This window comes from Malus sylvestris, chromosome 3, assembly GCF_916048215.2.
Source record: "Malus sylvestris chromosome 3, drMalSylv7.2, whole genome shotgun sequence".
In the NCBI taxonomy this organism is placed as follows: domain Eukaryota; kingdom Viridiplantae; phylum Streptophyta; class Magnoliopsida; order Rosales; family Rosaceae; genus Malus; species Malus sylvestris.
Window position 1 is genome coordinate 14,401,837 of NC_062262.1, and position 26,470 is coordinate 14,428,306.

At 39.7% G+C, this 26,470-nt stretch overlaps 4 protein-coding genes across 4 annotated transcripts; all 4 read left to right on the top strand.

Annotated features, from left to right (window-relative positions):
* Positions 1-12,035: 12,035 nt before the first annotated feature.
* On the top strand, positions 12,036-12,615 carry LOC126615026 (uncharacterized). The gene has a single exon (XM_050282739.1). It carries the CDS (start codon positions 12,052-12,054, stop codon positions 12,613-12,615), a length of 564 nt encoding a protein of 187 aa, XP_050138696.1. The 5' UTR covers positions 12,036-12,051.
* Positions 12,616-15,630: 3,015 nt separating this feature from the next.
* On the top strand, positions 15,631-16,249 carry LOC126617004 (uncharacterized). Its single transcript, XM_050285093.1, has one exon. The coding sequence runs from the start codon at positions 15,671-15,673 to the stop codon at positions 16,247-16,249; it is 579 nt and encodes a 192-aa protein (XP_050141050.1). The 5' UTR covers positions 15,631-15,670.
* Positions 16,250-23,341: 7,092 nt separating this feature from the next.
* On the top strand, positions 23,342-23,920 carry LOC126617006 (uncharacterized). Its single transcript, XM_050285094.1, has one exon. The coding sequence runs from the start codon at positions 23,342-23,344 to the stop codon at positions 23,918-23,920; it is 579 nt and encodes a 192-aa protein (XP_050141051.1).
* Positions 23,921-25,527: 1,607 nt separating this feature from the next.
* On the top strand, positions 25,528-26,094 carry LOC126615025 (uncharacterized). The gene has a single exon (XM_050282738.1). The coding sequence runs from the start codon at positions 25,528-25,530 to the stop codon at positions 26,092-26,094; it is 567 nt and encodes a 188-aa protein (XP_050138695.1).
* Positions 26,095-26,470: the final 376 nt, after the last annotated feature.

Consider the following 26,470-nt stretch of genomic DNA (forward strand, 5'->3'; position numbering starts at 1 on the left):
TTTTTTAAGTTACCCATCAAGTGTTTGATATGTTTTGCCTCTGAAGGCTATTTCTGTTGTGATGGCTTTTCTCGATTCCCATCCATTTTCTATCTTTTAGCTTTTTGTTGTAAGGTTGTTTTTGTTGTGATGATTGTTTATGTTGTGATGGCTTTTCCCGATTCCCTTCAATTTTATATCTTTTAGCTTTATGTTGTAAGGTTGTTTCTTTTATGATGATTATCTCTGTTGTGATGGCTTTTTCCGATTCTAATGCACCAGATTAATTCCTTGGTGACAACGATGCGGCAAAAACTTTAGATTCAATGGCGGTATGGTTGCATTTACCTTTTCTTCTTATTCAAAGGCTATAACCGTTACAGTTTAGAGGATTTGCTCAAGGTGTCAAATGAGATGTTGGGGAGGGGAATGAAGAGGATGACGAAGACCAGACTTTAGGCATGAGTGAAGATTTAGACTCATGGGGAACCGTAGGAACTGGCCCGTTTCAATGGCCCAAGTTAGGTTCGAATCCCATTTTGAAAAATCCAAAACCCTCCCCACCCTGTTTTATTTACAAACAACTCCTGTCCAATTCCTTCAATTTTGGGCCTAGCCCATACCCACCCCTACAATCAATTGCAAGGGAACTTCATGGCGGAAATTCACAATTAATTCACGAAAAATAAAACCACAGAAAATAAAATAAAAAACCCAAGGTGGGTAAATGGGTAAAATACATGTGGAAGCCATTTTTGATGGCTTTCTCGAAAGAGATGTCTGTAACAAGAGCAGACATCCACGAGGTGAGTCTATAATGTCTAATCTTGAAGTCTGATTCCAAGTGCACAACCGAGTACTATGGCGACTCAATCGTGCTGCATAGGCAGAAAAAGTTTGGGAGGATGACGATGGATAGTAGTAGAAGCGCTGTGGAGAAAAAATAGTCCAAAAAATCATTAAGGTGACATGTGGATTTTTGGATGAAAAAGACAAGATTACTCTCGAGGCACTCTAGGATTTTCACGCAGATGCAACGGACAATAACGGCTCAATTAAGAAAGAATCAAAGGTGATCAATATGGTATTTATTCAAATCTCTCTCATCACTCATCTCCAATCACTTATTAATTTTATTCAAAATGTAACTCCTGAAACTTCCTATTTAATTTAGGAATAATTATCAGGTTAATTGCAAGATATAATTTCACATAATATCTTGCAATTATTCTCCAAATACCACTATATATGGCCGACTACTTTCCACCCATATGGTTGGCCACCCTCATACGAAAACCCCTATTATCCTACTAAAACGTTAAGCCATTGGCTATTCACAAACTCCAAAATACATTATTTTCAGATTTCTAACTTTGGCATCAGAGATTTTTCGACCAAAGCCCCTTCCCCAAATTCATTGTGGGCACGTAAGGCTTTTGGCCTTAATCTTAGGTCTTATTATTTTGCAGTTGCATTTTCATCAAAGGAGAAGATGGTGGAAATTTGCATCCACAAATTGGTGCTTTCATTGAGAGTTTGATTCACATGCTCGAAGAAGACTCTCGCATTCAAAGTTTCTCATTTCTTGTTCATTCATAGATTTTTCGTACGTTCTTATTCCTAGAATTTTTTAATTCTTCAAATAGACATAAGAAAAAAATACAATAGTGAGAAATTCGGAAACCACGACGAACGGAACTTCCTACGTTCAAAGATTCAGATCAAATTATGGAGATCACGATGTAGCCTTGCCATGATGATCCACAAAACTCACCACGACAAAAAGAGTAACCTTGCCACCACGGAGCACCACCACTATGGTAGCCAAGGTAATTATCGTGGCAGTGGAGAGTAGGACAACTCCATGGCAGCTAGGCCACGAAGCAACAGTAGATGCAACCTAGTGAGTAGTTGCAATGTAGCAAGCCCATGGGGTAACGACCCAGCAAGCTGCTGCAGCGCAGCCAACCCAAAACCCATAAGCCTAGGATGCCACGCAAGCTCAAGTCGTACCGAGAGAAGGAAGGGTTCAATGCCCACATGCCTCGACAACCTGGCCCACACCTGCGATTCGACTAGCACTTATGGCCCATTTAGCTACCTAAATCGGTCTAAAGCTGGTTCAAGTGTCTCGGCTTCAGATTTTTGGATCCACAATTGAATCAAGGGTATTTTCACCCCGATTTTCTACAGATTTGACATATCCTAGCTCAAATCTCACTCCCAAAGTCCATTACACTTTCATTACTTAAGGAGACGCATACCGTGCAAACTCTTCCACCCCAAATGGCGAACAACATTTGCCTCAACAAGTCATAAAGTAGACAAGCACCCTCGCACAGCAGACGACCTTGATGAATCAGCTTTTGCAGTGCACCGAGATGCAGCGTGCCTCAGATGAGGTGTCCTAAAGCAAAACAAGGGCAGACGATGGACTTTTCCAACAGCGTCCTGGCAAACAGCCTTTTGACCAACCAAGAATCGAGCATTCTGGAAATGTACACTTCCATCTAGGTCCCCGAGATAGGGTGTACTCTTGCCTTAGCGCATGGATGAGTGTTTACTTTCTGTTAAGCCCAGGGATGAGCATACATTCACACTTGGGCCACACTCCAATAATCAACATAGACAACCTTCCAGACTAAGTGTTCATTTGCGACTAGGCCCTTAAGAAGCATCATCCATATCATAATAGAGTAGGCAGCACGATAGACAAACATACCATATTCACAGTAGCGACCACATAGATGAGCCGGGCATAGAAAAAAGCAGCCTAAACCAGTAAGTCACAACCAGGGGCAGCTGAAAGCTTCTCTACCCAACAAAGGCAAATTTAGGAAAAAGTAAAGAGGTTCCTGATCGAACGATTGCATAACTTCTAGCGCAACGAGGTCACTAACGAGGCGCTCTGACGATACACGACCAACATAAGCATGTCACATTTCACAGACGAGATCGAACAGGCAGAGCCTCCACACAATTTAAATATGCCACATTTCACACATTTCAAAAGAGATGGAGACTCGAAGAGACACCTAAAGCACTACCGCAATGCGATGATCCTTTATTGAAACAACGATGCCCTCATGTGCAAGATATTGGCCACTACTTTGCAAGGCAATATGCAAGATTGGTTCCACACCCTGCCGCCACATTCTATCCAGAGTTTTGATAAGCTTTCTTTGGTTTTCACCAAAGAATATTAATCCTATTGCATTATCAAAAAGAAGTCTGACCACATAGTCGCAGAGTAAACCCAAAGGAGTTACTCTGCGACTATGTAAAGAGCTTCAAAGCTGAGAAGGCGAAGATAGTTAGATGTAACGACTCGATAGCTAGTGCAACCTATAAAAAATGACTCCTAGCAGACCACCCACTATTATGAAAATTGAACATGAAAGAAGAGTTAACTCTGGCAGACTTATTTGCTTTAGCAAGGAAGCATGCAGTTAAGGACGAGGCTTAGCGAACAAATAAGGCACCCGAGCAGCCTAAAAAAGAATTGGCAGTAACTTAAAAGAAGAAGGACAGGAAACAGTACAACATGAAAAGCAAACATGAGGCTAAGCGCAGGGATCGATCCTTGACTAAACGAGGCCCGACACCCAAGAACTATACAAAATTCATGATCCCGACCCACTAAATCCTCTACGACATCAAGAGTAAACCATGGTTCAAGCTGTCGAAGTGATCAAAGGGAGATACCTCCAAGTTAGATCACACAAAGTACTGCGTATTCCATTGAGGACTCGGTCACACAACCGACGATTGCTACAGTTAGAGGAACTACCTAGAAAAGCTGGTGAAAGAAGGCAAGGTCAATAGATACTTGTACAAGCCAGTTGCGTAGCCTAGAAAGAAAGTAGACATCGACGAAGAGCTGCTGACTAAGACAAATCGGATCAATGGCATTTTTTTCGAATCCGAGCACTTGTGGGGCACTAACAACTCCAAGAAAAAAAATATTCATCAGGCCATATCGATCTCACAGGTCCAGGCAACTAACGTCAACCCTGGACCCATCGTTGGTATCACCAAGCAGGATGTTGAAGGTGTAGACTTCCCACACGACAATGCTCTAGTCGTATTTGTCAAACTGGCCTATGCCATAGCCAATAGAATAATGATGGACAATGGCAATTCAATTAACATACTCCAACTTCCTATCATTTAGCAAATAAGCCTGGACTCAATGGTGTAGACTTTCCACACTGAGCAGAGGTACTCACCGGATTAACCGGTCACACCTCAATTGCCATCTCGACAAAATAACACTCGATGTGAGAACACCCCCAGTGGTCTCAAAGCAAACGTTCATAATAGTTAGCGACATGTCTCCCTATAATGGGATTCTAGGTCGACAATGGCTAGTGAGACTTAGTGTTGTAACTTCTGTCGAGTATCATAAAATTCGATTTCGCATTCCGGGATGAGGAGTTGGAAAGATCAAGTCAAACCAGGTTGCATCCCGACGATGCACTATACAAGTTCTAAAGGAGTCGAAAAAGAAGTAATCTACCCTAGTAAAGGCTATTGAGGTAATCAAATAATAATTACAACAATCAGGTCAAGAAGGCATCAAGCACATCTTTCTTGACCTAAGTAGCTGTTAGACCACATCAACAATTTGGCGGAGGCATTGAACATGCTTAAAGAGTACAAGACGAAGCCTAACCCTGCCGAATGCACATCCAAGGAAAATTCGAGTAATCCTGGATATGAAGTCCCCCACTACTCAGAAAGAGATTCAAGGTCTGACCAGACGAGTAGTCGTACTCAACAGTTTACTTTTATGATCCATTAATCAACATAAGCCTTTTTTCGGCCCAATCGAAAATGAGCATCAAGATGAATAGGACAAGGAGTGCAAGAAATCATTTAAAGACTTAAAGAAGTACCTGATATTACCTTCCCATTATCCAAGCCGGAAATAGCAGATGACTTAATTACATATTTGGCGGTATCTAAAACAGCAATAAGCTCTACCCTCATATGAAATAAGCTGGATGCTCGATTACTTGTATCCCACAATTCAAAAGCTCTCCTTGATGCTAAAACTAGCCACCAAAAATTCAAAAGCTAACTTTAGCTATAGTTGTTGTAACCCTGAAGCTCAAGTTATACCTTTAAAAGCACGCAATCATCCTTATGACACATTATTCCACCCAATCCAAACGCACGACGATAAAGGCGTAACACTGGGGACATAAAGTTTTTCGACAAATGCACCAACTCAGCCTGAAAGGTGCATTAGGGGTAGACGAACACTAGAAGGACGAACTCGGAAGCAAGTTCTCGTTGCCCTAAAAGATTCTACATAAGAGCAACCTATACCAACAGTTGAACACCACATCCTGCTGCGTGTCACACGGCCCTAGCCGACCATTGCTCCGTAACTCAGCTTTAGAGTAGTTTAATATTGACAGTTAAGCATCGTCTCCTACTGCGCGTAACATGGCCCTAACTCCGCAGCTCCCTACTGCACCTATCTTGCATCACATCTCTCAACCGTGAGAATCATACTCTATGGCTCATTTCCACACCGATTCAAGCTTCATAGCTCCTCGCTGTGCCAATTATGTTTGTCGTTCTTTAAACTTCAAAGCATCTAACGACAAAGCAGATTACGTGTCCTTACCAATAGGCCTCAAGATTAATGAAAGACTTAGTAATGAAAAAGCTTGCAATTCATTCCAATTCTCAGCTAATCACCAAACAAACTACCGAGGAGTGCATAACAAAGCATACAAGGATAACGCAATACCAAGAGAAGGTATGAAAGCAGCTTGAGGCATTTCAGACTTACACACTTACTCAAGTTCTACGGGCATGACAACGCCCATGTAGACATGCTAGCTGGCCTATGCTTCGCCTTCAACCATCAATAGAAATGAAACTGGTAACAAAGGTGCCACAAGTTAGTATAACTCCGAACTAGCAAGATTCCATTATAAATTACCTGGTCAATGACACATTCCCCGCAGAAAGATTGAAGTATAGAAAACTCCAAATTAAGGTAGCATGCTACTACATGTGGAGCGACATTCTTGTCTGAAGATTCTACACATGACCACATCTTCGCTGCTTAGCATTTCCCGACGACCTCAAGGTTTTATGTTCAATCCATGAAATTATTTATGGAAATCACTTTAGAGGCCAATCCTTAACATAGGCTACTACTGGCCTACTAGGCATAAAAATACTAAGGAGTTAGTGTAAAAGTACGACAAGCTGGTACTAGTAATGCCTGCCAGCGAACTACATTCGTAGACGAGTCATTGGTTGTTTATGCAGTGGGCAACCGACTTGGTAGGGTCTATGTCGCCGGTAACTAAGGGCAGAGACATGATGATCGTGGCAACTAACAATTTCACGAAATGGGTGGAAGTAGAGCCCATGTCGACTACAACTCAGACAGACATAAATTGCTTCATATGGAGGAACATTATCAGCCAATCTGGTATCCCTTAAGCTATCATCACAAACAACGACCTACAATTCGTAGGCAAAGATTTGGCGAAGTTCTTCCAAAAATATGACATTGAGCATCACATGTCTACATCGAAGTATCCCCAAGGCAATTGGTAGCCAAGACATCCAATAAGACAACCCTCGACTACCTCATGAAATCCCTATCAGACAAGAAAGGAAAGTGGCCAGATGAACTTTTCGGTGTTTCTATGGGTGTATCACATTACCAAATAACAAGCAACTGGCAAAACTCCTTTCTCCTTAGCATTCGGTTAAGAAGTAATCATCCCTCCCAATGTTATTATGCTAAGCATCAACACTCTACTACCAACCGTTGAGCAGAATAAAAAAGAGAATGCCACAAAATTAGACCTGGCAGAGGAAGAACGCAAGAAGGTTATCACCCGCGTCGCATGCTACCAATAACAGCTCATCTCTAGCTACAATAAGAAGACGAGTCTGGTAGTTTCAACTAAAAACTTGATCCTCAGAAAAGCCTTCATCATCGCCTGACGGGATCGCTCCAAAATGACGAATCCTGCATTTCGTCATCACCACCTGGACCCCATTCAGGCCTATCAAAGTTCGAAGACACAAGCAGCTCGACAAACAAAACCTCGCTGGCCAAGGATTTTCCAGTTGTTATGTAGTTTCTACCTTCCAACAAAGTTGATACATTTTTTTGAAGATCAAAGAAGTCATTCACAAGCCTAGCTCGACTGTATGCCTATAACAACTGATCACTCTCACTTCTTATTGAACATCGCGCCCTTTATGAGACTTATTGTAAGAATTGCACCTCATTGGGCACCAACTATCATCTCTAGTGCGATAGGGTAAACTAATTCCCCAACATCCATCTGGGTACGCTCTTTAGTACGAAAGGTAAATTAATTCCCCGACACCCATATGGGTCTTCTATCCGATGCGAGTGGGTAAACTATACACTTCGAATATCTAGTCGTGGATGGGTCGGGCTGCCCTGGTGTAACTAGAAACACGATGACTTGCACCGGGATCCCTAGAATTAGCCATAATGGTATTTTTCAAGGCTTAGCTAACTGAAGGATTTCTAGTATTTAGCCTAATCCGCGAGGAACCGGGCTTCAGAGACAGAGGAAACACATTATGTATCCTATGGCCAACTGCCCTAGAACCCTAAAGTTATTATCGAGTGCACTAAGGTAGCCTACGGTTTCCAGAAGGTTGTATAAAGCTTGCCCTTCGAGTAGTAAGCCTCGCTAAACTTATACAACTGCACATTTTTTTTTGAAAGGTTAACAGTTAACATGCATATACGAAGTTCAATCCACTGCTGGCAAGCTATACAGTTGATAAGCTTCATATTTGCCAAGCACGGAATGATCACTCAGATCTACACTGATTCCTAAAGTGTTGTGATACTGGCTACATAACCCACGAAATTGGTTACATAAAGTGCAAGGTGCTCTCTCGAACCATTGCCCACGAAATTCCATACAGCTACTTACTTTTGATACAAAAGGTTAGTGAATTTCATGCCCCATAAATCTTTAATATGTTGTGATGTAGGCCACACAACTCAAAGGATTGGAGAAAGTCGAAGCTAACAGCCAAATGATCACGCATACTTTTCTGCTTTTGTAAGTACGACGTTCGGTTGTCGACCTTATGGTTAACAACTTTGCAAAGGTTCTACACCAAAACTTATGGCTACATAGGCTACAGTGGGCCTGTCTGCTTAATCGAAAAGCAGCATGCTTGTTGCTGGTCTGGAGGTCAAAGGTTAGGCGTAAACAAAATAAGCAAAGATGAAGAAAAACAAAGGAAACAAGTTAATCAATTTTTCTAGCAAAATTGATAAACAAATAGCAAAGGCCGATGAAGTTCAAGTAAAGAAAAAAGCAATAAGGAAAATAAAGAAAATCCTAAAGGCTACCTAGAAGACTACTCTTAATCAGATTAGACATCCCACGACTACTCGGTCACCACACCTTCAGTAGCTGCCACACTCTTAGCAGTGGCAACATCTAATGCTTCACCTTTAACTGCACTAGCTTGGGCACCAATTTCTTGCCTACTTCACCAATGGAAGCCTCAAAACTAAAGGCAAGCAAGTATTTCAAAGAAATAGAGAAGGTTTCGAAGTCTTTCCCAGCAAACTCAAAGTCATACGACCTACCAAAGAGATGATCTACATAACCTAACTTGTAGAAATCAGCCTGACACTGAACAAGCGAAGCCTCGAGTCCAACTTTCAAACTCTTTAGCTGCTCATTCTCCTCGAGCAGACTCAACACGGACGTGTTGCAGATCATACACTTCCTTCTTTAGATTTTCGTTGCTCTTCAGCACACCTTAGAGTTCCAACACTTGGGGTTCAAGCTTATTGACGATCTTCTGGAAATGGATTACTTGATTATAAGCAGCAATCAACTCTTCATCCTTTGCAAAGGTAGTAGAATGAAGCCCTAAAAAGCACGCTCAAGATCTTGAATCTGAGGTATGTAATGACCAATCTCATTATCTGCACTTTCATACTTAACTTAGATCACATCAAGCCTAGTCTTCAAGTCAACGATCACCTGGCGAGCGGTCTCAAGCTGTAGAGAAGTGGAGGTAAAGATATCGGAACCCCTTTAAAGCAACGAACTCATACTATAAGCCTCAGCTGCCATAGTTGTATGATTCGCAAAGAAAATTGGGCAACCCCTATGACACCATTAACAAGTTTGGCAAACACGTCCATGTCTTCAAGCAGATCAGGCTTAAAAAGTGCATAGATCTCAGCAGACTCTCCAGAAATAAGCTTGGTAGATTTCTCACAACTGCCCACACAAACTGTTTCATCTTTCCTAGCAAGCGAACCAGTCTCAGCAGCAAGAGGAACAGGCCTAAACACCACTTTAGTAGCAGAGTCCACTTTATCGCTTTTCATAGTAGCATGCATTTCCAAATGAGAACCAGATTTAACTTTCACCGGATGTCTTGGTACATACTTCAGCACTAAGGGCACGGCAGAACCTTTACGCTGAGCAATCTTATCAGTAATCGTACTAGCCATCTTCAGCATGATAGGCATTATAGGCTCAAATTTAGTAGCCTCATCTTTCTTCCTCTTTGAAGAAGTCAAGTTAATCACAAGCTTCTTGACAGTAGGTAGACCCTCACGAGCAGCGGAGGAAGTCTTTGGTTTTTTCTCAACCGGCATCTCTTAAATAGGTAGGGAAGATCTCTTCTTTCCACCTTTATTCACTACAAGCTCCACGATAGTGATCAGACGAGCCAATGCTTCAGCCTTAATCCATTTTATCTGCTTTCTCGGGGACAACCTACTTTTCTCTTGATGAAGAGGATTAAGCAGCCAATGTCATCCACGATACTCAACATGGATACCTAAAGCAATGTGCACTTTCTTCAATTCTGGAGAAGTCTTGGAAGTTGAGCCAAATTCTGAATCTGCATAGACAGAGAATGACAATCAGTAAATTAGATAGCAGCTCAACAAAAACAGGAACCAACCTAAAAATCAAAACAGTTTATGACGAAACATCGGCTGCCACAAGCCAGGCCCTACGACCTAGCTTTCTCGGCTTAACCAAATAGCAAGGGAACTCAGCCCAAGCTGGTTTTCCCCTTATTCTTGGACCAATAGGCAGGGGGCCTACATGCCTAACATTCCAGTAGCCCAGCAGGCCTGACCTCTTTATTCATTTCAATTGTCGACCTAGCCCGCATCAAGTCCAAGAGCCTAAAAAGCTCAAGCCATGTGGCTCGCCCAGCGCCTCAAGTCGTGGCCCTAATCAAATAGCTACCCTTAACTATAACAAACAGAGCAACCCAAGCCATGGCCCCTGCCACAGTACCTCCCCAGCCCATGCTGAGCCAAGTCCTAGCCCTTACCAATCGACGTGTCGCACTACCCCGACGGCTGCCCAGCCCAAGCCATGGCCCTTGCCATACCACATTCTCGGCCCATACCGAGTTAACTCATTGCCCTTGCTAGCCAACATGCCGTACTACCTTGACGGCTGCCCCATGTAGCACCACCCAAGAAGAAGACAAAGAATTTTTTAATTTTTTTTTACCCTTGTGCGGCACAGAGAAGACAAAAAACTCAATGGAATACAGTTATTTGCACAGAGAAGACAAAAAACTCAATGAAATATATATCATCTAGCTTTCTCTCCTTCTTGTAGGGATAAATAATTGCCTTCTGAAGTTGATTTAATCCCCTACTTAAGGTAGGCTTAAATAGGCTTTGGTGGCAATTTATTTCCCTTTCTTAGAAGAATCTAATTCTAAGTCAAAGTGAGAATCTGTATCAAAGTTGGAGATCTCTACACCTATTGCCATTTCCTATGAGTAGCCTAGTAGGTGGAGGCATTTGTGGAGCCAAAAATAATCCAAAAAAATCATGGAGGTGAGACGTGGACTTTTGGGTAAAAAAAGACAAGATTACCCTCAAGGCACACCGGGATTCCAACGCGCATGCAACGGACAATTACGGCTCAATCAAGGAAGAGTCAAGGTGATCAATTTGGTATTTATTCAAATCCCTCTCATCACTCTTCACCAATCTCTTATTGATTTTATTTAAAAGGTAACTCCCGAAACTTCTTATTTAATTTAGGAATAATTGCCATGTTAATTGCAAGATATTATTTCACATAATATCTTGCAATTATTCTCCAAATACCACCATATATGGCCGGCCACCCTCCAGAGCCCCCTCGCCCATTCTACCCACAAATTCCAATACACATTCTTTTCAGAAATCTAACTTTGGCATCAGAGAATCTTCGCCCAATGCCCCCCCCACTTCATCGTGGGCGCGTGAGGCTTTTGGCCTTAATCTTAGGTGTTATTATTTTGTAGTTGCATTTTCATCAAATGAGAAGATGGCGGAAATTTGCATTCACAAACGCCATTGATGACGACCATGGACTCACCATCCCTCTGCAGCTTTATGACAATTGTGAAAGGATTCTAAAATAACCATGACGAGTTTGACGAAAAAGATGAAGCAAAATTTCCACCAAGCCTGTCAAATAATTTTTTAGTGAATTCGTTGCTCTCCATTAATTCAAATTTCCACACCTATACAAATGTTAACCCTCAAATCTTCTATCACATGGCTTGGAGGTTCCTCCTAGGTTCAATTTTTGGCTTCGCCGTTGCTTCATTAAATAGCTAAATATGAAGACAAACTACGAGCATACGGTGACGGCCAAATTTAAAGTCAAAATTGTGGACGACGATGCGAGTAACGGTCAAATTGCGTTGAGATCTAGAGACGTTAAATTACAAGATATAGGTACCAAAAACCACAATGTCCAATTTTATCGTTAGGATTGGAATTCTAGAAACCATGAAGTCCAGCTTTTGTTATGTTTTAGTTCAAACAAAAATCACTCGAAGAATGGGTTAAAGCAATTAGTTTCCATCCAATGGTTTATTACGTAACAGAAAAACAAAAACAAAAGGTACAGAAGACTGGGCTCCTAAATTTAGACCTATACCCTTCTTGGGTTGCATATATATCCATGCATTCATTTCTTAGCCCCAAGCAAATAATTTGTAATCACGTTAGCTTCAATTTAAAAACATACATCTTGAGCGATGGCCACCTCAATCAGTTATGCATTCATTGCTTCCATGCTCTTATGTCTCTCGTCGTCTCCAGCGCCATTTGCAAATGCAAGAGCGTCTCAATTAGTTAGGAGTGTTTGCAAGCAAACCCAAGAACAATTTGGCTACAACTATAGGCTGTGCGTAAAATCTCTTTGGAAAGATATTCCAATTAGATCGGCAACTAATCTCAAAGATCTTGACCAAGCCGTTCTTAAATTAGCAGCAGCAAATGCAGCACAAACCAAAGCTACGTTTGAAAAAGCTTTAAATGCCACTGACAAGAATGCTAATGGCACGACAGCTATAAAGCAGTGTGTAGATTCGTATGATTTTGCATTAGGAGCGTTCATTTTCGCAGTGCGAGGGGTCAATGATGGTGACAAATCGGTCACCCAAATCCTCACACAGGCCCAAGATGACCTTGTTCGTTGCCAAAGAGCATTGGCCTCTGTTGAAGTTCCGCTTCCTATGCCAGTATCAACGACAAACTTTTGGGTCATGTTATATAGGGATGTTGCATTCCTTGTTACTTCCCAATTATTCAATATCTAGAAAAATATATGAGAATAGTGTATTGAAATTTGAAAATACACGCGTACCAAAGAAATGTATCTGTGATTACTATAAATAAAAAGGATAGAAATTTGAAGAAATGAAAAAAAATTGATATGAATAACAAATATCGACCGTTTACTATCATTGTTGTGTTCCTCTTTAGTTTGGATTTCTTATCATGCATTCACTTTACTATGCATTGGCTTTAACGAAGATGAAATTATGGTATATGTATTTTCATTCAAACTTGACGTCCCCGTTTCAGTCCAAATACAGGCTCTCACTTATTTCATTCACCATTCGATTCATGCAACTTGTGTTTCTTTATTCAATGGGTGGGGAGATTTGAACTTGAAACGTTTTTAAGCATTTGGAAGACGACAAATAATGCGCATCCAATTTTTTCTTCTATGCACCCATGTCTTTCTTATAGCCCACATTGTTTTATGACCTTTCCTTCTAAGACTGCCTCCTTTGACTAATGACATTCTTTTCAAGAATGCAAAATCCTCGATCATGGTCGGCGGCATATGATTACGTAGAGCTTGCTCGAGTCGCTCTTGAGTTAGCAGCAACGAATACAAAAGATAGGCACAGATTTATAAACATTTAATCAAGAGGGATTCGAGGGAGCCTATTTAACAATATCAGTTTTGGTACCGCGCGGTGGTGGTTTTGTTCTAGTGGCATACACGAGGATAGGCCTGGGCCTCTCCATCATTTTCTTTATTTTGTATGCTTTAGCTTGGGTTTGTTATTCTTTAATTTCTGTTTGTGTGCTTTCCATTGAGCACGATGTAGTTAAATCACCAGTTTGCATGCATAGTGTTGTTTAAAAAGTTTATATTAAAAAACAGAATCACATTTGCATTTTTGATCCATGATCTATAATGCTTGTTCAACTTCGATGTAGTAATCGTTTCTTTTTAGCACAACTTTTGAACAAGTTTGGTGCTTATGGTATTATTGTCTCAGTGTTAAATTATTATTTTCGTGACTCCGTTGCTCTCCTTTGATTCAAATTTCACAAAAGTTAACCGATAAGATTTTTAACGTCTATGCAAGTCAAAATCACTTGAAATACTTGCAAGAATACAAGGATGTTGTAGTATAAATGCTCATGCAAGGTCGTTCTGCTCAAGGACTATTTGGATAATTTATGTACAAACAATTCCTAATCAAATACTTAGAATTAAAAATTGAGTAAAGAGATTATGAAATTGGGTAATATTAAAAACAAATTATAATTAAAAACTAATATGACAAAAGAAAAGAGTTTTAAATATCAATTTATAAAAGCACTAGGGTTCCACCATCACCTAGCAATCCTATGTATTCTTACCAATTACTTATGATCTACACATGCACTTTGAAGGTTAGGTTTTCCTAATTTATATTTTACTTGGAACCTCCAACATAGAATATATATCTAACATGCAACTCGTCTGGACGTTTGGATCAAATATGAACATAAAAGACTCATTATGCTTTATGAAAACCCTTTGAAAAACCATGCAACCCTTAAGACGTGGTGTTAATCCTAAGTGAAATTACAATTATTAATCACAAGAAGCCAGCGTCAATTTCAAGGAATCTTCCGACCAAAATTGCATCAAATTACTTTTTTAAAGATCTTAATGGTGATCAAGCATTACGACAGTTAGATAGTTTTAATCACGGTGATCAATAATTCAAAGTATGCATGCAATCAAGCATAAGCAATTAAATAAAAATCACATATTCATGCTAAGGCTCAAGGCTTCGCCCTAGCAAAGTGAAAATTAGTTACGCATATTCATAATTGAAAACATAGAAAATATTATTAGAATGAATAAGAATGAAAACACCTTTTATTAGAATGAATAAGAATGAAAATACCTTGAATTGGAAAATCTGAAAGCCTTTGAAAACCCTAGCAAGTTCTTTGTCTCCAAAGTTAAGTAAAAGTAAGCATAGGAAAAACTAAGAATGGCAAAGCAATATATTTGCTAAGCCATCGCACAAATCCTAAAACAAAGGTCTCTTACACCAACTAGGAAACTAAATAATAATAAAATATCTTACAAAATAAAATCCTAATAAAACTAAGAGAATCTGCCAAGCACTTGTCCAGCCACGGTTTAGCCTCAGATATCCTCCAAATCCAGCCCATAATAGCTTGTTTTAAAGACTAGGACGTTCTGAACACATCTCCAGAAGGCCACGAACCCATCCGAGGTCATCTTCGGCTCCAAAAACGCAATTCAAACCCAGAACGTCACTATTCCAGCACCACTCAATCCTTCTTTATTTTATTGCTAGAAAATAACCGCTTGGTGGAAAAATCTAATATTTTTATGATCAAGCTAACTTACTCACGAACGTCCTCCAACGGGAATTACTCCAAAATTCCTCCATTTGACCATGTTTTGCTCCAGAGAAAATCGAAAATCTTATATTGGAAATATAATTCATAGTATCAAAATTCTTCCAAAATATACTAAGAATAGGGTTAAATATATAATGTAAAATCTACTCATCATTAACCCTCAAATCTTCTCTCATTGATCGTATTATTTTTAATCTAATTTTTCTCACATGGCCTAGAGGATCCGCCTAACTTCGATTTTTGACTCCACCACTGCTTCATTAAACAGCTAAATATGAAGACATACAATGAGCATCCTGTGACGGCCAAATTTAAAGTCAAAATTGCGTGTGACGATGAGAGTAACGGTCAAACTGCATTGAGATCTAGGGAGGTTAAAAACCACAATGTCCAATTGTATCGTTAGGATTGGAATTCTAGAAATCATGAGGTCCAGCTTTTGTTGTGTTTTAGTTCAAACAAAAATCACTAGAAGAATGGGTTAATGCAAGTAATTTCCATCCGATGGTTTATTACGTAACAGAAAAACAAAAACAAAAGGTACAGAAGACTGGGCTCCTAAATTTAGACCTATACCCTTCTTGGGTTGCTTATATATATCATGCTCCATGCATTCATTTCTTAACCCCAAGCAAATAATTTTTAATCACTTTAGCTTCAATTTAAAAACATACATCTTGAGCGATGGCCACCTCAATCAGTTATGCAGTGTTCATTGCTTCCATGCTCTTATGTCTCTCGTCGTCTCCAGCACCATTTGCAAATGCAAGAGCGTCTCAATTAGTTAGGAGTGTTTGCAAGCACACCCAAGAACAATTCGGCTACAACTATAGGCAGTGCGTAAAATCTCTTTGGAAAGATATTCCAATTAGATCGGCAACTAATCTCAAAGATCTTGACATAGCCGTTCTTAAATTAGCAGCAGCAAATGCAGCACAAACCAAAGCTACGTTTGAAAAAGCTTTAAACGCCACCGACAAGAATGCTAATGGCACGACAGCTATAAAGCAGTGTGTAGATTCGTATGATTTTGCGTTAGGAGCGTTCGTTTTTGCAGTGCGAGGGGTCAATGACGGTGACAAATCGGTCACCGAAATCCTCACACAGGCTCAAGATGACCTTGTTCGTTGCCAAAGAGCATTGGCCTCTGTTGAAGCTCCGCTTCCTATGCCAGTATCAAGGACGAACTTTTGGGTCTTGTTATATACAGATGTTGCATTCCTTGTTACTTCCCAGTTATTCAATATCCAGAAAAAGATATGAGAATAGTGTATTGAAATTTGAAAATACACGCATACCAAAGAAGTGTATCTGTGATTACTATAAATAAAATGGATAGAATGAAGAAATGAAAAAAATTTCATATGAATAACAAATATCGATCGTTTATTGTCATTGTTGTGTTCCTCTTTAGTTTGGATTTCTTATCATGCATTCACTTAACTATGCATTGGCTTTAACGAAGATGAAATTATGGTATATGTATTTTCATTCAAACTTGACATCCCCGTATCAGTCCAAATACTGTGAAGATTGAAGCAGTAGCTTCAATGAAGGTAGTCAAAGAAACTGAGATTTAGATAGATAGAGACAGAGAGATTTCAGAGAAGATTTCTTTATATTTCTTGTGTATTTTTCATCATCATTTTACATCTTTGGATATCTGTATTTATATCCTTACATACCTTGCTCTATAAGCTAAGATATGAAGTATATCAGTTTTAACAAACTTAACAACCTTAGCACCATATCCTAACAGCCTTGTAACTTCCTTTTGATCTTGTGACACTTGTCCTCATCTAGACCCTTGAATTGCTTTCACTTGAACTCTGCTCTTGATGCTTGTTGTCCTTACTTATACTCTTACATCCCCCCTCAATCTCATGCGTGAGGGAACTGAGAATGAGATTGCCACAGTGATGTTGAAACAAGGGTGCAGATAAACCCTTTGTGAAAATATCAGCAAACTGATCAGCAGAAGAAACATGGTGAACATGAAGATCTCCGCTTGTCACCTTTTCATGAACAAAATGATAATCAATCTCAATGTGTTTAGACTTCGCATGAAAGACAGGATTCGTGGAAAGAGCAATGGCTGAAAGGTTATCACAGTGAATCAACGGGGTGTGAGAGAGAGGAATATGTAAATCACAAAGCAACTGTCGAATCCAAGAGAGCTCAACAGCTGTGATAGCAAGAGCCCTATACTCAGCCTCTGTGGACGACCGAGAGACCGTATGCTGCTTCTTTGAGGACCAGGAAATAGGATTGGATCCAAGAAAAACAATAAAGCCAGAGGTGGAATTTCGGTCATTTGGATCCCCAGCTCAGTCGGCATCACTATAGGATAGAAGGGAGAGGGGACCAGGTTTAAAATGTATCCCATAATCTGGTATACCCTTGAGATAGCGGATGATCCGTTTGACTGCAATGACATGGGACTCCATAGGATTATGCATGAACTGGCAGGCTTGATTCACGGAGAAGGCTATGTCAGGCCTTGTAAATGTGAGATATTGAAAAGCTCCCACTATACTTCTGTATTGATCAGGACTGTGATACGACTTGCCATCATCCTTTAAGAGCCGATGATATGGTAAACAGGGAGTAGCACAAGGTTTACAAGCCTGTAAATCCACCTTGGCAACTAACTCACTGATGTATGTGGATTGAGAAACAAATAAACCCTCTGCAGTGTGACTAATTTGCAGCCCCAAAAAATAATGGAGATCACCTAAATCCTTCATTTCAAATTCAGCAGTAAGAGCTTTGATGACCTGAGCTATTAACTGAGAGGAACTGCCAGTTAAAATAACATCATCCACATAAAGCAGTAAGACAACAATGCCTTGTGGAGAGGATTGAACAAATAACGATGGATCGGCATGTGAAGACTGAAATCCCAAAGCAGGGAGAAAACTTGTAAATCTATCATTCCACACTCTTGGAGCCTGTTTTAACCCGTAGAGGGACTTGTGAAGCTTACAGACATAATTAGATGGATACTGATTGCTGAGAAATCCTGGAGGTTGTTCCATGTACACATCTTCCTGTAAAACGCCATGTAAGAAGGCATTTTTGACATCAAGTTGCTGGAGTTGCCAGTGGAACTGTGATGCCAAGGCAAGAATAAGACGAATGGTTGTAGTTTTAACCACCGGACTGAATGTTTCACCGTAGTCAACACCTCCTCTTGGTTGTACCCTTTGGCGACAAGCCGGGCTTTATATCTTGCCACAGTGCCATTGGCATTCTTCTTGATTCTATATACCCATTTACATCCAACCAAGTTCTTGTCACATGGAAGTGGAACTAGGGACCATGTTTGTTGAGAATGAAGGGCATCGATCTCTTCCTGCATTGCAGTTTGCCATTCGACAACTTTAGAAGCAGCCTTGAATGTCTTTGGCTCGGAGACAGGGGACTGAGAGCCAATGCTAGCAGAGAAAGCCTTCGGTTTGACAGTACCATTCTTGGAACGTGTGACCATAGGATGCACATTCAGTGGTAATGAGAGAACAACACTAAGATGATCGGGTTGGAAAACAGGATCCACAGGGATGGGAGACTGTGTAGGCATGGTACCTGGTATGTCAACACTTGGAGGAAGAGAAGAATTCAAATGTGGGACAGATGTAAGTGTTTCCAATGAATCTGAGGCACTAGATGCAGCCAAGGAATCTGAGGCACTAGATGCAGGCAAGGAATCTGGAGTACTAGATGCTGAATGCATTGAAGTTGTAGTATGAGATGAGGATGCATGAGTATGAAGTGATGGTGTGACTTGATTAGTCAATGTAATGCATGGTAATGACGGAGAAGGATGCATTGATGGAGATGATACTACCAAAGGTGAGGATTTAACAGAAACAGAGAACTTTTCATATGGAAAGGTGGATTCATAAAAAAGCACATGTCTAGATATGTACATTTTGTTTTGAATAAGATTTAAACATAGGAAACCTTTATAATCGCCTGCATAGCCCAGAAACACACAAGTAGCTGTTTTGGGTTGTAATTTGGAAGTGTTATATGGTTTCAATAGAGGAAAACATGCACAACCAAAAATTTTGAAATGACCAATGTGTGGAAGATGACCATATAACAGTTGATAAGGAGATTTCATGTGAAGAATTACACAGGGCAAGCGATTGATTAGATAGACTGCAGTGGCACAAGCATGAAACCAGAAGAAATTAGGTAACTTAGCAGTTTGAAGGAGAGTAAGGGCAGTTTCTACAATGTGCCTATGTTTACGTTCAGCTAATCCATTCTGTTCAGGAGTGTGTGGGCATGATTTGTGATGAAGGATACCATTGGTGGTGAGAAAATGTTGAAACTGAGAGCTAATATACTCTCTTTCACCATCACTTTGTAGAATTTTAACTTTGGCAGAAAATTGAGTACACACAAATGCATGAAACTTGACAAATGTAGCAAACACTTCTGATTTATATTTCAAAGGAAAAATCCATGTAAATCGTGTACATTCGTCTATGAAGGTTACATAGTATCTAAACCCTTCATATGACAAGATAGGAGCAGGGCCCCATACATCACTATGAATGATTTCTAGGGGATGTACAGATTTATTTGTGGGAAAAGAAAAAGGTAACTTGGTAAATTTCCCTTCTAGACATGGTGTACAAACTGTTTTACAAGAGTCTAAAGATGCATAAAGTTGATGCTGATGTAGTATGGCAGAAGTGATTGCATTAGAGGGGTGTCCTAGCCGTCGATGCCATAGACTTGTACTAACAGGTTGTGCAAGAAAGCATTTGTGAAACAAAGATGATGCAGATGGCAGCTTCGGAGAAATGTGAAAAGGTATAGGATAATAACCAGCCCTACACAGCCCCTTGAGAAGGATTGTCCCTGTGAATTTGTCCTGAACCCAAAAAGAAGCATCATCACATATAAATCGGCATCGATTATCCTTACAGAGTTGATAAATGGAGAGTAAAGGCTGAGATAGCTTTAGAACATGTAAAACATTCTGCAACACAAGAGTATGAGAGGAGGCATGCAATTTGGAAGAGCCTATGTGAGAAATAGGTAAACCTGCACCACTGGCAGTGGTAATCGTGTCATTGCCGTGATATGGTCGTGCCAACTCCAAGTTAGCTAGGTCAGAGGTCATGTGAGATGTTGCCCCTGTGTCTACAACCCAGAATTGATCATCAGGAGCAGATGGATGGTGCTGAACATGCATGGCAGAGAGATGTGGGGTTGGTGGCCTTCCTTGATAAGCAAAATTCCCTCGATGATAGCATTGAATAGCGGAATGACCAAACTTCCAGCAAATTTGGCATTGAATCGGAGAATGAGAAGCGGAGACCGGTGTACTATGGCGCTGAAAACAGTCAGCTGCAACATGCCCTTTTTTGTTGCATATTTGACAAGTTGGTATGTCAGAGGGATGATCGGGACAATGAGACTGAAATGGTCTTGGGGCACCAAGAATTCCAGGACTTGGATTTGGGGAATGATTATAAGTTCGGGAACCAGACTGATATGACCTGCCTCGTCCTTTGCCTCTGAAGTTGTTACCCTTGTACCCGCCATAGTGATAAGAACCCTGAGAAGTACTTCCAAAATTGCTGGATGGACTCCCATTGGTATAATACTGCCCACCAGAATTATAACTAGGGGAACGGGAACCACCACCATTGTTCTTGTCTGATTGATCATTGATGCCAGAACTAGATCCAAACTCAGCAGAATGAGAAGAATCTTGATCAAGAACGAGAGCTTTCCCTTTGTCAGTGGTAGCACTAGCAACCATTGCAGCACTAAAGGATGAAGAAGACTCAAAATATTGACCAATTGTAGTTTCTTCAGCTAACAGTTGAGACCTGAAGTCTTTTAGAGAAATGCCAGTTTCTCTGCCTCTTATAACACACCTGAAGGTGTTAAATTCTGCAGGAAGACCTTTCAGGGCAAGAATGATGATGTCATCATCGTAAAAAATTACTCCTGCAACAGCAAGATGATCTCTCGCATCTTTGATCTTTTGCAAATACACAGAGACAGAGTCAGACCCTTTTTGAATGTTTTGGAGCTCAGTTTTCATCTGAAAGATTATAGCTTTCGTGACTGTCGAGAATCTCTCAGCAAGATTAACCCACATTTCATGAGAACTGTTACTCCCAATGATACAGGACATTGCAGTTGTAGACAAAGTGGCAATGATTAATTGCATAAGAGCACGATCATGCATCTTCCATACAAGATAATCATCTGTTTCAATCCCTTCAGTTGTAGCATCCGTATCAAATCTTAGAGGACATTTTCGTGATCCATCAACAAACCCCAGAATACCATGACTTTCAAAGAGAAGTTTAATCTGAAAACTCCAGGTTAAGTAGTTGGAATCATCAAGCTTGACTGTAACTGACGTAGAAATGGTAGAGATAAGACCGGTGATTGGAGACTGAACAATCCGTAGCTGATCAGCAGTAACCATTTTTGAGTTGTGATACAAGGAATTCACTGAGACCTTTTAACAAACAGTTGATAGGCAGAAGGAGAAGACGAAGTTCTGGAGGCTCTGTAATACCCGAACAACGCCAATATTTTGTTTTATCACAGAATAGTTTGCAAACTAGAGGGTAGAGAGAAGAAATGAAAGCTTTGATTGAGATGCGGAAGCGCCAGTCGGATCGGCGATGATACCATGTGAAGATTGAAGCAGTAGCTTCAATGAAGGTAGTCAAAGAAACTGAGATTTAGAGAGATAGAGACAGAGAGATTTCAGAGAAGATTTCTTTATATTTCTTGTGTATTTTTCATCATCATTTTACATCTTTGGATATCTGTATTTATATCCTTACATACCTTGCTCTATAAGCTAAGATATGAAGTATATCAGTTTTAACAAACTTAACAACCTTAGCACCATATCCTAATAGCCTTGTAACTTCGTTTTGATCTTGTGACACTTGTCCTCATCTAGACCCTTGAATTGCTTTCACTTGAACTCTGCTCTTGATGCTTGTTGTCCTTACTTATACTCTTACAAATACAGGCTCTAACTTATTTCATTCACCATTCGATTCATGCAACTTGTGTTTCTTTATTCAATGGGTGGGGAGATTTGAACTTGAAACTTTAGTGCGCATCCAACTTTTTCTTCTTTGCACCCATGTCTGTGTTATAGCCCACATTATTTTATGACCTTTCGTTAGACAATCCAAAAGAATTCAATAGTCTTCTAAGACTGCCTCCTTTGACTAATGACATTCTTTTCAAGAATGCAAAATCCTCGATCATGGTCCGCAAATGATTGAGTAGAGCTTGCTCGAGTCGCTCTTGAGTTAGCAGCAACGAATACAAAAGATAGGCACAGCTTTATAAACATTTAATCATGAGGGATTCGAGGGAGCCTATTTAACAATATCAGTTTTGGTACCGCGCGGTGGTGGTTTTATTCTAGTGGCATACATAAGGACAAGGACAGGCCAGGGCCTCTCCATCATTTTCTTTATTTTGTATGCTTTACCTTGAGTTTGTTATTCTTTAATTTCTGTTTGTGTGTGTGCTTTCCATTGAGCGCGAAGTAGTTAAATCACCAGTTTGCATGCATATTGTTGTTTAAAAAGTTTATATTAACAAAAAGAATCACATTTGCATTTTTGAGCCACGGTCTGTAATGCTTTCTCAACTTCGATGTAGTAATCGTTTCTTTTTAGCACAAATTTTGAACAAGTTCAGTGCTTATGGTATTATTGTGTCAGTGTTAAATTATTATTTTCATGACTCCGTTGCTCTCCATTTATTCAAATTTCCGTTCCTACACAAAAGTTCACCCTCAAATCTTCTCTCATTGATCCTATTATTTTTAATATAATATTTGTCACATGGCCTGGAGGATCCTCCTAACTTCGATTTTTGGCTCTGCCACTGCTTCATTAAACAGCTAAATATGAAGACAAACTACAAGCATCCTGTGACGGCCAAATGTAAAGTCAAAATTGCGGGCGACGATGAGAGTAACGGTTAAACTGTGTTGAGATCTAGAGAGGTTAAATTACAAGATATATGTACCAAAAACCACAATGTCCAATTGTATCGTTAGGATTGGAATTCTAGAAACCATGAAGTCCAGCTTTTGTTGGGTTTTAGTTCAAACAAAAATCACTAGAAAAATGGGTTAAAGCAAGTAATTTCCTTCCAATGGTTTATTACGTAACAAAAAAACAAAAACAAAAGGTACAGAAGACTGGGCTCCTAAATTTGGACCTATACTCTTCTTGGGTTGCTTATATATATCATGCTCCATGCATTCATTTCTTAACCCCAAGCAAATAATTTGTAATCAAGTTAGCTTCAATTTAAAAGCATACATCTTGAGCTATGGCCAACTCAATCAGTTATGCAGTGTTCATTGCTTCCATGCTCTTATGTCTCTCGTCGTCTCCAGCACCATTTGCAAATGCAAGAGCGTCTCAATTAGTTAGGAGTGTTTGCAAGCAAACCCAAGAACAATTCGGCTACAACTATAGGCAGTGCGTAAAATCTCTTTGGAAAGATATTCCAATTAGATCGGCAACTAATCTCAAAGATCTTGACATAGCCGTTCTTAAATTAGCAGCAGCAAATGCAGCACAAACCAAAGCTACGTTTGAAAAAGCTTTAAACGCCACCGACAAGAATGCTAATGGCACGACAGCTATAAAGCAGTGTGTAGATTCGTATGATTTTGCGTTAGGAGCGTTCGTTTTCGCAGTGCGAGGGGTCAATGACGGTGACAAATCGGTCACCGAAATCCTCACACAGGCCCAAGATGACCTTGTTCGTTGCCAAAGAGCATTGGCCTCTGTTGAAGTTCCGCTTCCTATGCCAGTATCGACGACGAACTTTTGGGTCATGTTATATAGGGATGTTGCATTCCTTGTTACTTCCCAGTTATTCAATATCCAAAAAAAGATATGAGAATAGTGTATTGAAATTTGAAAATACACGCGTACCAAAGAAATGTATCTGTGATTACTATAAATAAAAGCATAGAAATTTGAAGAAATGAAAAAAATTTGATATGAATAACGAATATCAATCGTTTATTGTCATTGTTGTGTTCCTCTTCAGTTTGGATTTCTTATCATGCATTCACTTTACTATGCATTGGCTTTAACGAAGTTGAAATTATGGTACATGTATTTCATTCAAACTTGACATCCCCGTATCAGTCCAAATACAGGTTCTAACTTATTTCATTCACCATTCGATTCATGCAACTTGTGTTTCTTTATTCAATGGGTGGGGAGATTTGAACTTGGAATTTTTTTTAAGCATTTGGAAGACAACAATTAATGCGCATCCAATTTTTTCTTCTTTGCACCCATGTCTGTCTTATAGCCCACATTGTTTTATGACCTTTCCTTAGACAATCCAAAATTATTCAATAGTCTTCTAACACTTTGACTAATGACATTCTTTTCAAGAATGCAAAATCCTCGATCATGGTCGGCATATGATTACGAAGAGCTTGCTCGAGTCGCTCTTGAGTTAGCAGCAACGAATACAAAAGATAGGCACAGCTTTATAAACATTTAATCAAGAGGGATTCGAGGGAGCCTATTTGACAATATTAGTTTTGGTATCGCGCGGTGGTGCTTTTATTCTAGTGGCATACATGAGGACAAGGATAGGCCTGGGCCTCTCCATCATTTTCTTTATTTTGTATGTTTTAGCTTGAGTTTGTTATTCTTTAATTTCTGTTTGTGTGCTTTGCATTGAGCACGATGTAGTTAAATCACCAGTTTGCATGCATAGTGTTGTTTAAAAAGTTTATATTGAATAAAAGAATCACATTTGCATGTTTGAGCCACGGTCTATAATGCTTGTTCAACTTCGATGCAGTACTCGTTTCTTTTTAGCACAACTTTTGAACAAGTTCAATGCTTATGGTATTATTGTGTCAGTGTTAATTTATTATTTTCATTAATCCGTTGCTCTCCATTGATTCAAATTATCTTTTCTACACAAAAGTTAACGCTCAAATCTTCTCTCGTTGAACGTATTATTTTTAATATATTTTTTGTCACATGGTCTGGAGGATCCTCCTAACTTCGATTTTTGGCTCCGCCACTGCTTCATTAAACAGCTAAATATGAAGACAAACTACAAGCATCCTGTGACGGCCAAATTTAAGTCAAAATTGCGGGCGACGATGAAAGTAACGGTTAAACTGCGTTGAGATCTAGAGAGGTTAAATTACACGATATATGTACCAAAAACCACAATGTCCAATTGTATCGTTAGGATTGGAATTCTAGAAACCATGAAGTCCAGCTTTTGTTGTGTTTTAGTTCAAACAAAAATCAGTAGAAGAATGGGTTAAAGCAAGCCATTTCCATCCAATGGTTTATTACGTAACAGAAAAACAAAAACAAAAGGTAAAGAAGACAGGGCTCCTAAATTTAGACCTATACCCTTCTTGGGTTGCTTATATATATCATACTCCATGCATTCATTTCTTAACCCCGAGCAAATAATTTGTAATCACGTTAGCTTCAATTTAAAAACATACATCCTGAGCGATGGCCACCTCAATCAGTTATGCAGTGTTCATTGCTTCCATGCTCTTATGTCTCTCGTCGTCTCCAGCACCATTTGCAAATGCAAGAGCGTCTCAATTAGTTAGGAGTGTTTGCAAGCAAACCCAAGAACAATTCGGCTACAACTATAGGCTGTGCGTAAAATCTCTTTGGAAAGATATTCCAATTAGATCGGCAACTAATCTCAAAGATCTTGATATAGCCGTTCTTAAATTAGCAGCAGCAAATGCAGCACAAACCAAAGCTACGTTTGAAAAAGCTTTAAACGCCACCGACAAGAATGCTAATGGCACGACAGCTATAAAGCAGTGTGTAGATTCGTATGATTTTGCGTTAGGAGCGTTCGTATTCGCAGTGCGAGGGGTCAATGACGGTGACAAATCAGTCACCGAAATCCTCACACAGGCCCAAGATGACCTTGTTCGTTGCCAAAGAGCATTGGCCTCTATTGAAGTTCCTCTTCCTATGCCAGTATCAACGACGAACTTTTGGGTCATGATATATAGGGATGTTGCATTCCTTGTTTCTTCCCAGTTATTCAATATCTAGAAAAAGATATGAGAATAGTGTATTGAAATTTGAAAATACACACGTACCAAAGAAGTGTATCTATGATTACTATAAATAAAAAGGAAAACTAATGAAAATGACTTGAAAACTTTGAGTTTTAATGATAAGGACAAAATAAAGGGTAAAGTGAATAGTATCAGGATTGACTTTTTAGTGTAAAAATGTGGTTTTTCATTAAAGTAAACAGTACCAGGAGCTTTTCGTTAAAGTTCCCTAAATAAAAAGGATAGAAATTTGAAGAAATGAAAAAATATTGATATGAATAACGAATATCGACCATTTACTGTCATTGTTATGTTCCTCTTTAGTTTGGATATCTTATCATGCCTTCACTTTACTATGCATTGGCTTTAAC

Coding starts and splice junctions, on each gene's coding strand:
- LOC126615026 (XM_050282739.1), top strand. CDS start 12,052: ATGGCCACCTCAATCAGTTATGCATTCATTGCTTCCATGCTCTTATGT.
- LOC126617004 (XM_050285093.1), top strand. CDS start 15,671: ATGGCCACCTCAATCAGTTATGCAGTGTTCATTGCTTCCATGCTCTTA.
- LOC126617006 (XM_050285094.1), top strand. CDS start 23,342: ATGGCCAACTCAATCAGTTATGCAGTGTTCATTGCTTCCATGCTCTTA.
- LOC126615025 (XM_050282738.1), top strand. CDS start 25,528: ATGGCCACCTCAATCAGTTATGCAGTGTTCATTGCTTCCATGCTCTTA.